Source organism: Artemia franciscana, chromosome 1 (genome assembly GCF_032884065.1).
Source record: "Artemia franciscana chromosome 1, ASM3288406v1, whole genome shotgun sequence".
NCBI lineage: Eukaryota > Metazoa > Arthropoda > Branchiopoda > Anostraca > Artemiidae > Artemia > Artemia franciscana.
This window is the reverse complement of record NC_088863.1, coordinates 19,558,756-19,573,596: the sequence shown is the minus strand read 5'-3', so window position 1 is coordinate 19,573,596 and position 14,841 is coordinate 19,558,756. Positions and strand designations below refer to the sequence as shown.

General features: G+C 34.1%; 1 protein-coding gene across 3 annotated transcripts in view; it reads left to right on the top strand.

Moving 5' to 3' along the window:
• Positions 1-14,841, top strand: part of LOC136026660 (probable imidazolonepropionase) — a 156,070-nt gene that overhangs the window by 112,055 nt on the left and 29,174 nt on the right. For all 3 annotated transcript variants that reach the window (XM_065703412.1, XM_065703410.1, XM_065703402.1), the window contains exon 6: positions 4,363-4,588. In XM_065703412.1, the coding sequence (XP_065559484.1) occupies positions 4,363-4,588 (226 nt within the window). The remainder of the gene's footprint in view (positions 1-4,362; positions 4,589-14,841) is intronic.

Genomic DNA, 14,841 nt, shown 5'->3' with positions numbered 1-14,841 from the left:
GACATGCTTGTCTAGTATTTGACATTCAATCCTGAACGGTTGGATTCAGATTACATGTACCGTTTGTGTTTTTAGTAGAATACACAATTTATTATATCACGCATGAAAACTTTCGAATATTCAGCCCTAAATTTAGTTTTGAATATCTGCAGTTTTAAATTTAAATTTCAATCTTAACTTTAAGTGAATTTTTTTTTATTTAGTGTCTGAGTGTGTTGCCTTTTTTTAAATCAGTAATATCAAAATTTTAAATCGCTTAAGCCAGAGAGCCAAATATATTCATTGCAACACACATTCATATATTCACCGACACTGCAATCCCTAATAATACTTGATAGGCAACTCTCACGTTTGCAAAGACCCCTTTGTCTTTGCATTGCACAATTAATTCTAACAAAATTAAAATTAATTAAATTCGGTTTATTTGCTTTTGTTTTCAAGGAATAATGATGAGGATGTGGAATAAAAAAAGAAAAAAAAAGAAAAAAAAAATATCAGATTCAAATTGCTTGCACAAACTTGCCAACTGCGCCCTATATTTTCTCTCGATAAAACTTAATTTCAAAAATTATAAAATGATCATAACAGTTAGATTATTTATTTGAAATTTTGATGAGAATTTCATTGACATTTGGATTCTTTGAATATAAAGAATACAGTTTATTGTGTTTTGTCCAAGTAAAGACACTTTTGTGAAAAAAAAAAAAAAAAAAAAAAAGGACCAAATTCAAAATCTTGCCTGCCTTGGGTTTATTTTAATGTAAGGAAACATTAGTGGATATAGTCGGCAAAAATAGAAAATCGGAGATTAAGAGTTAAAATATCTCTAGCTGTGTATTTCAATTTGGATTGGGCCACATTTATGTCCCTTAACATTTCCAACTTATGCACCTGGGGGATATTACTAGATTTCTATCATTGTTGTGTTAGGGTACTAACCATTTATGCATAAGCTTTGAGATTTCATTATTGGTTTTGAAATCCTAAGAAACCCTTATTTTTTACACTATATTATATTCTCCCTTAGCAATTTTGTATTATAAATCGTGAATTAATTGCAACTAATATCTCCTCCCAACCTCTTCTCATCACAACACTTAGAAATGAGAATTGCAGGACAACAGGACCAAAATCTAACAGAAATCATTTAGCAATTTTGTTACTTAAGAAAATATACAGAGAGATAAAAAAAGCTTTAATTGTTTGTTGTTTTTTTCCACTACGAAAATTAATAATTATTTAAGAGTTGAAATGAAATCTTTTTAGCCTTGAGGTGAAACTCGTACAACTTTTTTTCCTGGTAAATTATAAAAGTGTAACGTTTAATAAGGGGGCTTCTCTAATTAATGGGCAAAAGTTGCTGACTGCTAATGAATAATACTTTACATCTCTTGGATACAGTGGGGTGAGTCAACAAGGAGTTTACTGAAGTGTATCTAAATAAATGCGCCAAGTTGGTTGAGGGATGAAAGTTGAACGTAATAAAACTGCGGAGATACAATGCTTGTTAAATCAAAACCATTTCTAAGTGTCTGTTTGAAAATTGTTTTGGCTGATGACTGTCCTTGTAATTAAATTATTTTTTTACAGAAAAAAGGGTGGAATTTGAAAACAAAATAGCTAAATTTCTGAATTTGATCATAATCTCGAAAAGCATTGCAAAAAAATTACATTCGAGCGTAGAATTTAACAATATTCACCATAGAATCTAGTAGCCAGTCCAATAAAAGTTCCATCCCAGAATTTGCAATCCTAATCGCCTCTGTAACAACACAGTTAAGTGGTATAAGAGGTTAGCAAATTCAACAGCAAAAGACTTCTAAATCACCAGTATCATAAGCTTCGTTGTAACTCGTTTTACCTAATGAATTTCAAAGTTTAAGCTGCTTTAACAAGGGCTAATCGGTTGCAGAATATCTGTCATTGAAGCATGTCGCCTTTGCGCATTCTTTTTGGTGAAGTGAGTATTTTTCCTGTACCATCTTCCAAAATGACAAAATCCAGTTTTCCGGCAAGTATTTTATATCTTTAGGAAATATTTCTTTTTCATATTTTGATGTGACAACGGCGTCATCGTTTATATAGTAAGAACAGGTGCAGTAAGCAGGTTCTGAGGCTCAGTCTTCCAATATCCTAAATCAGTTATGAAGAGCAAATACACTTTCACCTGTCTTGAACTTTTTTTTCTTGGCTTTAGTCCGTTACTGATTTTCTGATAATGAATTTACTTAAAAAACATGAAAAAATCTATCTAAGACGAGGCCTGTAAAACATGCTGGCGGTCTTCAGTCTCAAAGTCTTATTCTTTGCAAGTCTAAATGGCACAATAGGAGCCAAGCGAGCGGAAAAAAACCATAGAAATGAGTGTTGCAAGTCCTTCAAATGTAAAATGAGGGGCAAAATTTTTTACGTCACTAACTGCCGTCAAAGAATGGAACAAGCAACCATAGAACAAGATTGCCTTAGGATGGAGTCGGCAATAGAAAAGTGAGACCGTTGCAATTGAATTTAGTAACCTGTGACCAAGGCATAAATTGTTTGAAAATCAAATGTGACAGATGTCCTTTTGATGCCATGGACTACATATTTCTAGATCTTTAAATTCCGAATTCACCAGAAACGAAAGAACCGAACAAAATCAGCATTCAATGTTATTGACGAATGCGTTGCGTTCCTTCCCGAAGTAAATCCATACTACGAAATGATAATAAAGAATACCCTTTGCATTCAAACCGCCATCTTCTTTATTCCAGGACTTGTCTAATCTTTTTAATCAAGCAATAAGTGTGTATATATTTATGTATGTCTTTTTTTTAAATAGGAAGTGGGTCCTTATTGTTTCTTAGAAAATTGGCACCCTGAGATTTTCTGGTCTGAATAAATGATCTAGATAGGTCACGAGCTTAGAAAAATTCGCTCAGAGCCTTAGTTTTGTAAAAAAGTTTTTCAAGTGAATAATGTCACATTCGTATGCATTTAAAGAGCAACTTGCGTAATTTTTCGCAGCGGTGATCGTATCGTTTTTGTTATCTATAACGCCTACGAACTTATGTAAGGTGACAAATGACTCCAAACAGCTAAAGCAAAAGACATGGGACAAACGAAATTGACAATCACATTGAATTGCAAATGAAAAGGTTGCACGACAAAATCTGTGCTTAGAAGACAAATCAAAAGTACGATGGAATGAAGGAACGTGTTATTTTCAGCGCCGCTAAAAAAAATAAGTAAGTAAAATTAATTTTGAGATTGCCAATCGCCTCCCAGGAGAATACATGTCCTATAAAAGTTATGTTCCTGTGAAGAATAAACATGAAAGAGGGTTTGAATTCACGCCAGAATATCTTGATTCAATGAAATTGCTGATTTACCCCTCTATGACATAAAACTAAAAAAAATAGCACAATAATGATTCTAATGCGCAATCTAGATGTTTCGCAGGGTATGTACCAGGGAACATGCTTGGTTGTCTGAAAGAGAATAGTTGTCTGATAAATACCGTCTTTGATTATCAGCTGGGATATTAAAATTATGCTTTCTTCAATTAAATCTGAGATCCCTAAACATTAGTGTCATGTCAGTTTTGCTCTGTGATAGTGAGTACTGGAAACCTGATATAAAGACAGCAAAAAGAAGCGTTAAAAATGTTTGCTTGAGGTACAAATTAGAAGCCAGTTAGCGTCAATAATCCTAACGCTAAATAACGCTAAGATCAGTTGCAGAAATGGCCAACCGCTTATTTCTGAAGTGGCGAAGATGGAAAAATGAAAATATCTTGGATATGTCAGTGAAATAGCATTACCAAAGTAAAGAGCGAAGTGGGCTCATACGTTATTATTTTTATTGTTTTTTTTTTCTCCGAAACACTTCATATGGAAGGAGTTGTCGTAAAAGCTTCGGAAGTAGTTCATTAGAGTAGAACTTGAAATTTCTAGTTCCTTCTCTTAGATTCAAAATTGACCGGAGGGCAACCAGTCCCCCTCCCACGCTCCTCTTTCCCCAAAGACATTCATTTAAAACTATGAAAGCCAGATTGTGATTTCATTTTGTCTATTCTTTTTCAATTACTAAAAATCTTACTGGAGATTTTGAAAGCACTAAATTTTCTTTAAAAAATCTACTCTTTCGTCCTTATGTATCTGCACATATTTCTATTGGTGTGTTGTTATTTTTTCAAAATTTCTGTGTATATAATTTTTTTGAATTTTATTTGCATTAATTACTCCAATCTTTGACCTAACTGGTCAAAGATTGCAATATCTTGTGCTTTCTTATTTATGTCCAATTGAAGAAGCTCTGTAGTTTTATTACTATAGCTTAAAATTATAAGGCTTCTTGCAAAAGAACCTTTCTATCTTTCAGGGGAAAAACAGCAAGCGAAGCAACAAAAGACATAATTGAAAATCAGCTTCCCGAAGTAATCCGTTTGCGAAATTCGAAAGCAATATCAGTGGACAGTATTGACGTTTTTTGTGAAAAAGGAGTGTTTGAAATTGAAGAGTCACGGGCGATCCTAAATGCCGGAAGAAAGACTGGTCTAAGGCTGAATTTCCATGCAGATGAGCTTGCACCCATCGGAGGAGCTGAGGTAACTTATTGTTCGCTTACATTTGTACTTCAAGTCAAATAGAATGGAAAACTTATAAAAGCTGGGTATTTGTTAATTTATCACGGGAAGACGGGAATTAAAAATTACTAGTGGCACTGACTGTATAGTATTGGGCAGTTTCATTAAAAATATAAGCTATTTAACGCTTAAATATCCTTATACTTTTTAATTACCTAAAAAATACTTAGAAAAAATTAAATATTGTACTGAAATACTTAACAGTCTTATACTAAAATAACGATAACTTAATATGAAACTTATAATGTCTAGTTAATAAATGATAAAACTTTACGATTAAATATCCTGCTTAGAAAAGTAGGATATTAAATATGATGCTAAATATAAATAAATCTAATCAAGTTAGATGCTGGGCTAATCTCATGGGGAGACGGATTAAAATTTAATAGCCCAACTGAAATAGCGTCAATTGATCTAACAGTTCGTGGTAACGGATTGTAAGAAAGGAGCATATAAGATATAAAGCCGAACTGGCCATCCATGACAAAAACAAATAAGAATACAACTACAAACGGGTCTATGGCCAGCAAAAGAAAGTGAAGAAAAACAACAAAATATACGTAATACACAATTACTTACATTTACAATTTGCAACTACCTTCATCAAACCACGAAAGTAACTAAAAGTTACTTTCAGTTACTTTTGTGGTTTTACAACCATTTCATTTAACGGAAAACTATGGTCAGCATTAAAATTAAGAACAGCACATACTTCGTTATATGTAGGAGTGTTGGACCATCTATAATCCACATCATATGGCACAGTAAAAATTAGCTGCACATTTGTGCTGTCCTACGTTGATTTACATCATCCTTGAATTCTCACATTTTAATATAACCTTCGGCATAGTCGTTTTCGTCCCACAATATTTTTCCAACAGTTCCATTCAGTTACGAGAGATCCCAAAATTTAAACGTGCAACGGCATTTTTCACCAGCTAAAAAGTGCATTTGGGGTCTAAAAAGTACATTTGGCCATATTAAGCTGGTATAAAAATCATCTTGAGTGGCTTGTAATGAATATGCAGCCAAATTGATTCTGTGATAAATCTGTCCAGCTACTTTGATTCTAAAAATATTACGACTATTGATGATTAGATCATCCTTCACGTTAAATGAAGCTAAAGTGAATCAGGAGTTCAAGTTTTGGATTCATTTTTGGAACTTTTTAGAGAGCAGGTGATGTACTAAAACAAGGCAAACCGATTCATTTGGAAATTTTGAAGGCGCAATGCAGTTCGACAATGTGAGCAGCATTCTCCAAATTAATCACCTTTGTTTGCTACTCTTTCTTCAGGTAAATGGCGGACTCCACAGTGAACATATACAATGTTGAAGGATCCTAATAACTTGTAATTAACAGTTGAGCAGTTTACGACAGCTTTGTAGGTTTGTACTGGTTTTTGCGCCATAGATTGTTGCCGTCGATATTACAACTGCGTTGTTCCTCTTGATTTTAGTTTGCCTTCTAGGCAAACTTCCGCATATTTCTTCGTTCTTCACTTTCGTTTTTGACACGGTGTAATCCTCGTTGTCTAACTGTATATTTTTTTTTTATTTTTTTTTTCATTTCTTTAGACATTTTTCAATGTCCTTAAGGGTAGCGTATATCACAATACACGCACGAGGGTTTATTCGCCTATAATCCACAGCATCTGACATAGTAAAAATAAGATGGACTTTAGGAGGTTTTTGTCCCAGTGAAGCAGCACGTTGATTTACATCATCCTACACTTCTCCGATTTCGAAATTACGTTTGGTATAATTGTTTTTGTCTCACAATATTTCTTCCAACAGATCCATTAAGTTACGAGAGATCCTATTATTTAAAGGATGTGCAAAGCCTTCGTCAGAAGACATCTTGCATATCTGCTCTCATTTGTCCCCTTTGCTTTAGTTGCTCAGATAAGTCCTGTCACATTTGATGGTCCAGGCTGCTCATTTTCAGCCATTGTGAATTTGTGTTTTTCGGGTCGTCCTCTTGGTTTTATCAAGCTTGATGGTTGAGCTGGTTAGACAAAAATTTCTTCTTGTTCAAACAAATTATCATCTTTAGCAATTGTACATTTGCGTTTTTTGGGTCCCCCCTATAGGCAATTTTTTGTTGATATACAAAATGAAGAAAAAAGGTAGGGATTTCTTACTATGTTGTACTTACTATTTTATACTTAGTTATATTTATTCTAGTTTAATTTTTGGAACTTAAGGAGCCAGACTAATAAACTGTTGGGATATTTCAAGTGTTTAAAGAATTTTCTTTTCCAATAGCTGTTAGAATATGTAAGTTTGTTTTTTGTCTTGATTTAAAAGAATCTCACATGGGTCGTAAGGATCTTACATGGATTTTACGTAAGCAAGAGCGGATCTAGAGCAGAATTTGCGGGGAGGCCCAATGTGACAAGAGCGCCAATGATCAATTTCCTGGGGGGGAGAACGTGACAAAGGTGCCAATAATTGACCAAATTGACAAAATTATTCCCAAAAAAGAGTGAAAAAAAAAATACAGGATAAAAGGGTACTAGAAAAAAACTGGGGGGGGTGGGTCCTCCCTGGCCCCCTTGATCCGCCAGTGTACGTAATGAAGTTACATGAGCACTGTGTTTCAAAAATTTAGGCTCTAAACAAATTTGATCAAACTGTCGACCTATCTAGATCGTGTTTTATGGCTAGAAAAGTCCAGAATGCCAATTTTCGCCCTAAGATTTCCTGGCCAGAAAACACAGGTGCCTTTTTGGCAGATAGTGCATTTATAATTATATATTTCTACTTCCTTAAACAAAAAAACTGTGTATGTACTTATTTATATATAATTTTTTTAAAACAGCTCTTTTATTCGGAAATTGGCACTTTGGAATTTTTCGGCCTAAAAAACGATCTAGATAAGTCCTGCGTTTTTGAAAATTTATTTAAAGTCTTCATGTTTATGTTTATCTCTTCATGAGAGATGTCATGTTTATGAGCATATATCAAGAGCATAAATTTCATCATTTTCCTCCCAAGAGTAGTCATATCGTTTTTAGTATCCATGACGCATACAAAACTCTGAAAGGTGGCAAACGACTCTGAACAGCTGCAGAGAAAGATATGGAACAAAAACAGCAAAAATCATATTGAATTACAAAAGAAAACGTTCCCCAACTAAACATGCTGCTGGAAGACAAAGCAGAATTACAATGGAATGAAGGAACGTGTTGGCTTACCTTGCGTGACTCTGTGAAGGATAAACAGGAAGAAGGTAGTTCCCGCCAGAATTACTTAATCCATCTGAATTTCGGATTTTTCATCCTAGAATAAAGAGATATTGTTCTATCTTCTGCAAAGATACACATAAAGGAGAAAATAAATTTCTTAACCAAGAAAAAGGAAAAAGAACGGAAAAAGAAATTCAATTCTTGCCAGAAAATAATTCATGTGAGTGACGTCACATTTATACACATTCAAAGAGCAAACATTACATAGTTTTTCCTCCAAAGGTGGTCGTTTTGTTTGTGTATCTATTATACATGCAACGTTACAAAAGATGACAAGTGATTACGAACGCCCAAAGAAAAAGTCATGGACCAAGAATCAGCAAAAATTATATTGAATTGGAAACGAAATGTTGCACAATGAAACCTGCACTTAGAAGACAAATCAAATTTGCAATGGAATGAAAGAGTGTGTTAATTTGGCCTGTGTGAGTCTTTGAAGGATAAACAGAAAAGAGAAATTAATATTTAGTATCTATAAAACGTGCAAAATTATACAAAGACATTGCACAAGACACAGCAAAAAATACTTGGAATTCGAAACGAAAATGTAGTTAAAACTAAGGAATAAGAAGATAATTATACAAATGTGTTATTTAGATATTTCAGAAATTACAATGGAATAATAAGTGTATTATTTTAGCGTCTGTAAAGAATACACAGGAAAGAGGAATTGAATTCATGTCAAAAATTCCAATGCGTTATTTAGCTATTTCATTGGGCAAAGTTATTGGAGCATTCGTGATTGTTACTAAATATATAACGACTCAATTAAATAAAAAAATACGATTTGGAAGAACCTGGTAAAGAAGTATTTTTGGTATTTACAAGTTAATACGAAATTATACATGATTTTAAATGAATCCGAGCAGCTAAAGCAAAATGCGTGGAAAAAAAATCTGAGGTAATGATGCACGAAAATGAAACATAACAAGATCAGCGGCTGAAAAATATGTGAAAAAAAAATATCACAACGAATCGAAATTGCAAATAATGGACAAAGAAAACTGTGTTTAAAAGACAAGTGATAGGTAGATCACATTGATTTTTACACTGAATCTGTGGTTAGAAGAGAAACAACAGTGAGAATCATAAAGAGTCCCAAGAGATAGCAAATCCTACAAAATGGATGATTCTTTGATGTAGTAAAAGGAGGGATAAATTGAATTAACGCCAGAATTTCTTATTTTAAATGAAATTGCTGTTTTTACACCTTACGACCTAAAAATAAAGAACAAAGCGGGAACTTCTTCGTTGGAGAGTGTAAAAAGGGAGGCTGGTGTTACCCTCAGGTTACACATGGTAACACATTACCCTCAGTTAACAACTTACTGTGAATATCCAAAATCTGGATTCAATCAGCTTTACGAATCAGCTCTTTCAGACTTATGCAAGCTTTGATGGTAAAAGTTAAAGCTAGACTAGGTGAAGCTAAGTCAAATTAGGTTGTGAATCTCAGAAATGGGCTGAAAACCTAAACTAACCTATCGCTATCATACCTTGAATAAAACCGAAAAAGTTGACTGACAACGCTGACTAAATTCAAGGGGAAAAAAGTCGATCATTCGGACATTCACCGATGATTGTCGGCAGTAACTAATTTCGAACATTCACGGGATAGCCATTATATATATATATGAAATATATAGTCATTCATCCACTTCAAAAAAAAACTAAAAATTTTACATTTTGCAGATAGTACCTTTAAGTCTGTCACATGCTTAATTTTTATTGTATAGTTTCCATCAATATAACGGAGTTTAATTACAATTTCTAAAATTACACAAATGTTTATGTGCTAATTGCTTTTAAAGAATAAATCTAAAATTAACACATTTTGCATATTAAGAATCAGCATGAATAATGTATTTTATTGTTACGTATATTGTAATAGGGAGTCTTAGATTTTAGGTTACTGTTGATAAGGATAGCTCTTAACTAAAAATGTGTTATTGCAAGGTGCTATACCCTCTTTTTTATTGTTTTAAAAAGTAGTGTTGTGAGAAAGTGTCAAACTTCAGTGTAAAGAGCGGGGGGTTGAGGAGGAGAAAGCCCCTTTCATATATGAAATAATTTCTGTTCGTTTTAAGTTTTAATATCGCTCCTTATTTTTAGTTGAAAAAACTTTTTTCAACTGAAAAAGTTTTTTTATTTAATTTCTAGTAAAGAGTGCCATGTCACTGAAGATAAAGAGTGACTTCGTTAATATCAGAGACAACGGTAAATGTTGGCTCTAATATGAACAAAAATCAATTTAGTCTGGTACATATGATTATTTAGCCTTTAGTGGGCGGTAACATCTTTTTTATTAGAGGCAATTTGTGCCATTTTTAAGTTTGTTATCATTGCTTATCGAAATTTATTTTTACAACTGTTTTTATTTCTTCATACATAGAATTTGTGCTTGTTTTAGGTTGACAATTTATGCAAGCTAGTGAATTTTTCTAAATTTGCCTTTTATTTTAATGAAAACATGTGTTTTCTAAATCTAATTCTCAAAAAGATATCTCATCTGTCATCAGGGGCTGTCCCCTCCTCAACGCCTCACTCTTTAAGCTAAAGTTTTGACTCTTCTCACAACTCTACTTCTTAAAACAATAACAAACTTTAGTGTAAAGAGCGGGGCGTTGAGAAGGGGACAACCCTTTCATATACGGAATAATTTCTGTTCGTTTTAAGTTTTAATGTTACTCCTTACTTTCAGTTGAAAAAAACTTGTTTTTTTTTATTTAATTGAAGTAAGTGTCTTCCATTCCTTAAAATCAAATGACAGCATAGACCACTTTTAAGTTGTTGAGGAACCACATTTGCTGGTTCTAGTTTTTTCTCTATTCTTCAAGTGTAGTAATCAGAGCCCAATAACCGGTTTTTGAAATAATTTGTATCTTGTTATTTTTTTGTTTTTCGGCGGCCCGAACTATAAATTTTTAGCAAAAATTTCGCTCAAAATTGTGTAGTCTAACCAATTATTTGTCAAACAGCGGATATGGTGAAGAGCGTTTTGTTAGTTGCAGGGAAAAATTTACTTCTAGAGTCACAACAGTTTTTCTCATAGTCCATGGAGTTTTCGGGAGAGGGAGTATGCCTGCGCTTTGACTGAGCGTGTCTGTGTCTCCCCCTTTATCTCACCTCTCACCTTCATTAGCTCTTTCCCTCCTTTGCTTTCTTTTCATGCCAAATTACCCCTCTATCTACTTCCAACACTCTCTCTTTATTTATGTCTGCTTTTCTTAATCTGTATTCAAATTTTTTCTTCCCCTGTTATCACTACCAATTCCAAGTAATCCTTTAGGATATATAACTTCTGTGTACCAACTTTTATTTAGTGCCATCTTTTACAAGAAATAATATATTTCCGACATCTACAACATTTTTCACCTAGAAACTGCCACAAATTACATGAAACTGATGCTCAAAGCGGAGCATATCCATACTTTTCCCGACAGAAGTTCTGTCACTGCCTTAATGATAAGAAAAAGAGGAAAACCACGAGACTAGTGTTTCAGCAGCATAAATAAGTAAAAGAACTAGAAATGCCTCAAAAATAATGTAAGGAAAATTTTATTTTACATTAGTTATTACTGTAATAGTATGCTAGGTAAAACTACTACTCTTACCTTTACGAATAACATAGTCAACGAAGTTTATAGTAGGGATGATTTCGCAAAGAGCTTCGTGTCTCTTACGTATAATTTTTTTCCCGAGCCACGTAGCATCGAATGATTCCACTAGAGACTTGAAAAGTGGCTTCTTAGATCAAAATTAAACCTTTTACAGCATTTTCAAGCATTAAATTGAACAGAGAGCAAATTTTTTTCACCTCTTGGGCCCTGTGTGCCACTACATTGCCACATAGTAATTAATTAACATGTCTAAATAGCTCCCATAGTTAGACTAGTTGAAAAGCCCAAGAATTATGGTCAAGTAAACTAGAAGTTTCGCAGACACATTTAAATAGAGACTTAGATATTTAGAACTTAATGGAATCAGAGTCATTCCATTCGAGGGGTTTCTACCTGTGTGATTAAGGGAAGGACATGATATGAGCCCCCATGGCTTGCGCAAAGTTTGACCAAGGAACTTCCGTTTTTCTGACTGTGTCATATTGGGAACTCATTTAATTTGATGTTTTAGAGGCTTTGGGACTTGTAAGCCAAGGAGTTTGATAGAATGAGAAAGTCAATCCGGTAGTCGCTGCCTTGGGAATCCCGAATTTATCGACAAAATCCTCCAAAATTTCTCAATTTTCTCCGAAAGAAAATTGAGTTCTCGGAAACCTCAAAAATCTCCCGAATCTGTAAAAATACTGCTTTTCTCTAAATTTTGCCCAAGATAAAATTTCATTCTTCCCCAAAATATCCTCGAGAATCATAATGTCTCCTCAAAAATTCACCTAATTTTGGAAAAAGGGGAGGGGTAAAGAGCCTCAGGAATGGGAGGATCGTAATAATTTTTTAACAGCCAATCATTTTTGCGTAATTAGAATAAGCATAAAATTTAAATTCTGTTTTTAGAAATACAGTTTACAAACTTCATCTTCGTAGATCTTTCCACCTAATTTTGGAAAAAGGGGAGGGGAAAACAGCCTCAGGAATGGGAGTGATCGTAATAATTTTTTAACCGCCAATAATTTTTGCGTAATTAGAATAAGCATAAAATTTAAATTCTGTTTATAGAAATACAGTTTACAAACTTCATCCTCGTAGATTTTTAACTTTAAGCCGTTTTTTTTTTGGAGTTCCACAAACTATATCCACAAAAAATTCCACAAACTATAATAACAGCTATCTAATAAAACTGTAATTTCAGGCAGGGTCTTTTAATGCAGCTTTGAAGTCACTTGATGTTGCTAGAAAGTTCCCGATGTCATGTTTGAATGCTTCGATTTTGTATTTAAATAACATACATGAAAAACTTTACAGCACTGGTGATTTCACCGTTGGAGATAGCAGCATATTCTTTGATTTGTTATATTTCTATGTTCTTTACATTTTTTGGACTGTCCGTATTTTATTTTCTAAATTTTGAAAGCAGCCCTTTTCATGTTTGTAGCAATACGAGAAAAGACCGTATTGGCTAAAAACTTATAAACAGTTCCTTAATCCCTCAGATAAAATCTATTGAAGCTAACACAAAATTAGGAACTTAGAAAGAGTTGTTTTTAAGGTGGGAATATCTTCTCTTGGGACTTGACTGTCCCCTTTAGAAAAAGTTTACTTGAGGGACTTTCCAATGTTTGCTCTAAGAAAATTACTAGGGGGAAAGTTGTTCTTAGGTTTGTCGCGAAATTTGTTTTCTGTGCTTCTCTAGGCTCAGTTGAATTAAAATGATTCAGAGCGAACATGAATTGCAAGTGCTATCAGCTTGATTATATCAATGGAATGAATAGGTTAAATGGCATCACCTTTTAGTGGCTGGTATTTTGTCTAGGACTCAAACGCACGAAAGAAAACTTTCAGTTGGTCATATTCCGACATAGGTGTGAGTAAGAATAATTATTTTTAACGTCAAAAGCACAATTACAGGGATGGGGCTAAGGAAGAAGGTATAGCCAGTTGAGTAGCAACTGTAAGCATTGTTGGGTTTGAAGAATCGAGTGGCAGCATTTGCGAAGTCAGTATCTTAATATTGATAGTTAAAAACAAATTATAGTCTCACAGAAGATATGTGCCTATATGAAGAAGGGCTTAGGTCTGCTTCCCATGGGATGCCCATGTTTTTGAAGTTCCTGTAGCTTCATCTTTTCTCAATAACGTAACTACTTTTCACGGATATGTTTCAACTCACGCTGTGCTTTATGAGCCTGCCCCCCCCCCTCTCAGAAAAGGTAGTGACAGGAGAGATAACTCCAAGCGTCAGTTAAATTAAATAATTGTAGCTTTTATATTTTCCACTCTTTGATTTTATAATTGGGTTTGGGTTTTGTTATTGTTTTTGGTATTAGGTTTAATTGGGTTTTATAATGCTTGAACTGAAACCATTTTTGGTCGTTGATATGCCATGTGTTTCGTCTGTGTACCATATATTTAGGTTTTTGGATATTTCCAAATCATGTACCAAGTATTTCGTCTGGTCTTTAATATATTCAAGCATGTTGTTTGTGTTTCCTTGAGCTGTTAAGAGTTTTGTTGGCCAGCCTGATCATCGTCATCGCGGTCCATTTTCTCTTCATCAAACATTGCCTTGAGAAAATTTTTTAGTCTTTATGTGCGTATAGTCTGCTGTGAAATAGAATTGACCAACCCAATCTTATGAATTAATTAAATAAAAGAAACAATCTTTTTCTACTGAAAGTAAGGAGCAACATTAAGACTGAAAAGAAAATTTATTTAATGTTTAATATATGAGGGGGTTCGCCCTCTCGTCAATATCTCGCTCTTTACGCTAGAGTTCGAATTTTAATCCAATTATTTAAGAATGACCCCTGAATCACAAAGGGTTTAATTAGAATAAACCAGCTCTTTTGAAAGTGCTAAAAAAAGCTTTAGCGTAAAGAGCGAGGCATTGACGAGGGGGTGAACCCCTCATACACGTAATAGTTTCTGTTCGCTTAAGTTTTAATGTCGCTTCTTACTTTCAGCTGAATTTTTCTTTTATTTAATTTCTGATCGTTTTTAAATAATGCTGGAAAATCTGGCGTCTCCTTCATGAAAAACTCCCTTCCCCCATGAAAAATTCCTCTATAGAAAGATCCTCCCACGTAATCTTCTACGCCTGACCCCCCACCAGAAAAAATCCCCCTGAAAACATCGGTCTACTTCCTAATACCCCACACTGTATGTAAGCAACGGGTATAGTTCACAACTTGCAGCCCTTCCCCCTGGGGCTGTGGGGGGTCATCCTCAAAGACATATTTATCCGGCTTGTCGACTAGGCTGAACAAAATTGCTATTATAAAATTTTGATCCCGTGAATTTGGGATACATGTGAGCGTTGGAGATGGCCTGGTTGCCCTTCAGTTTTTGG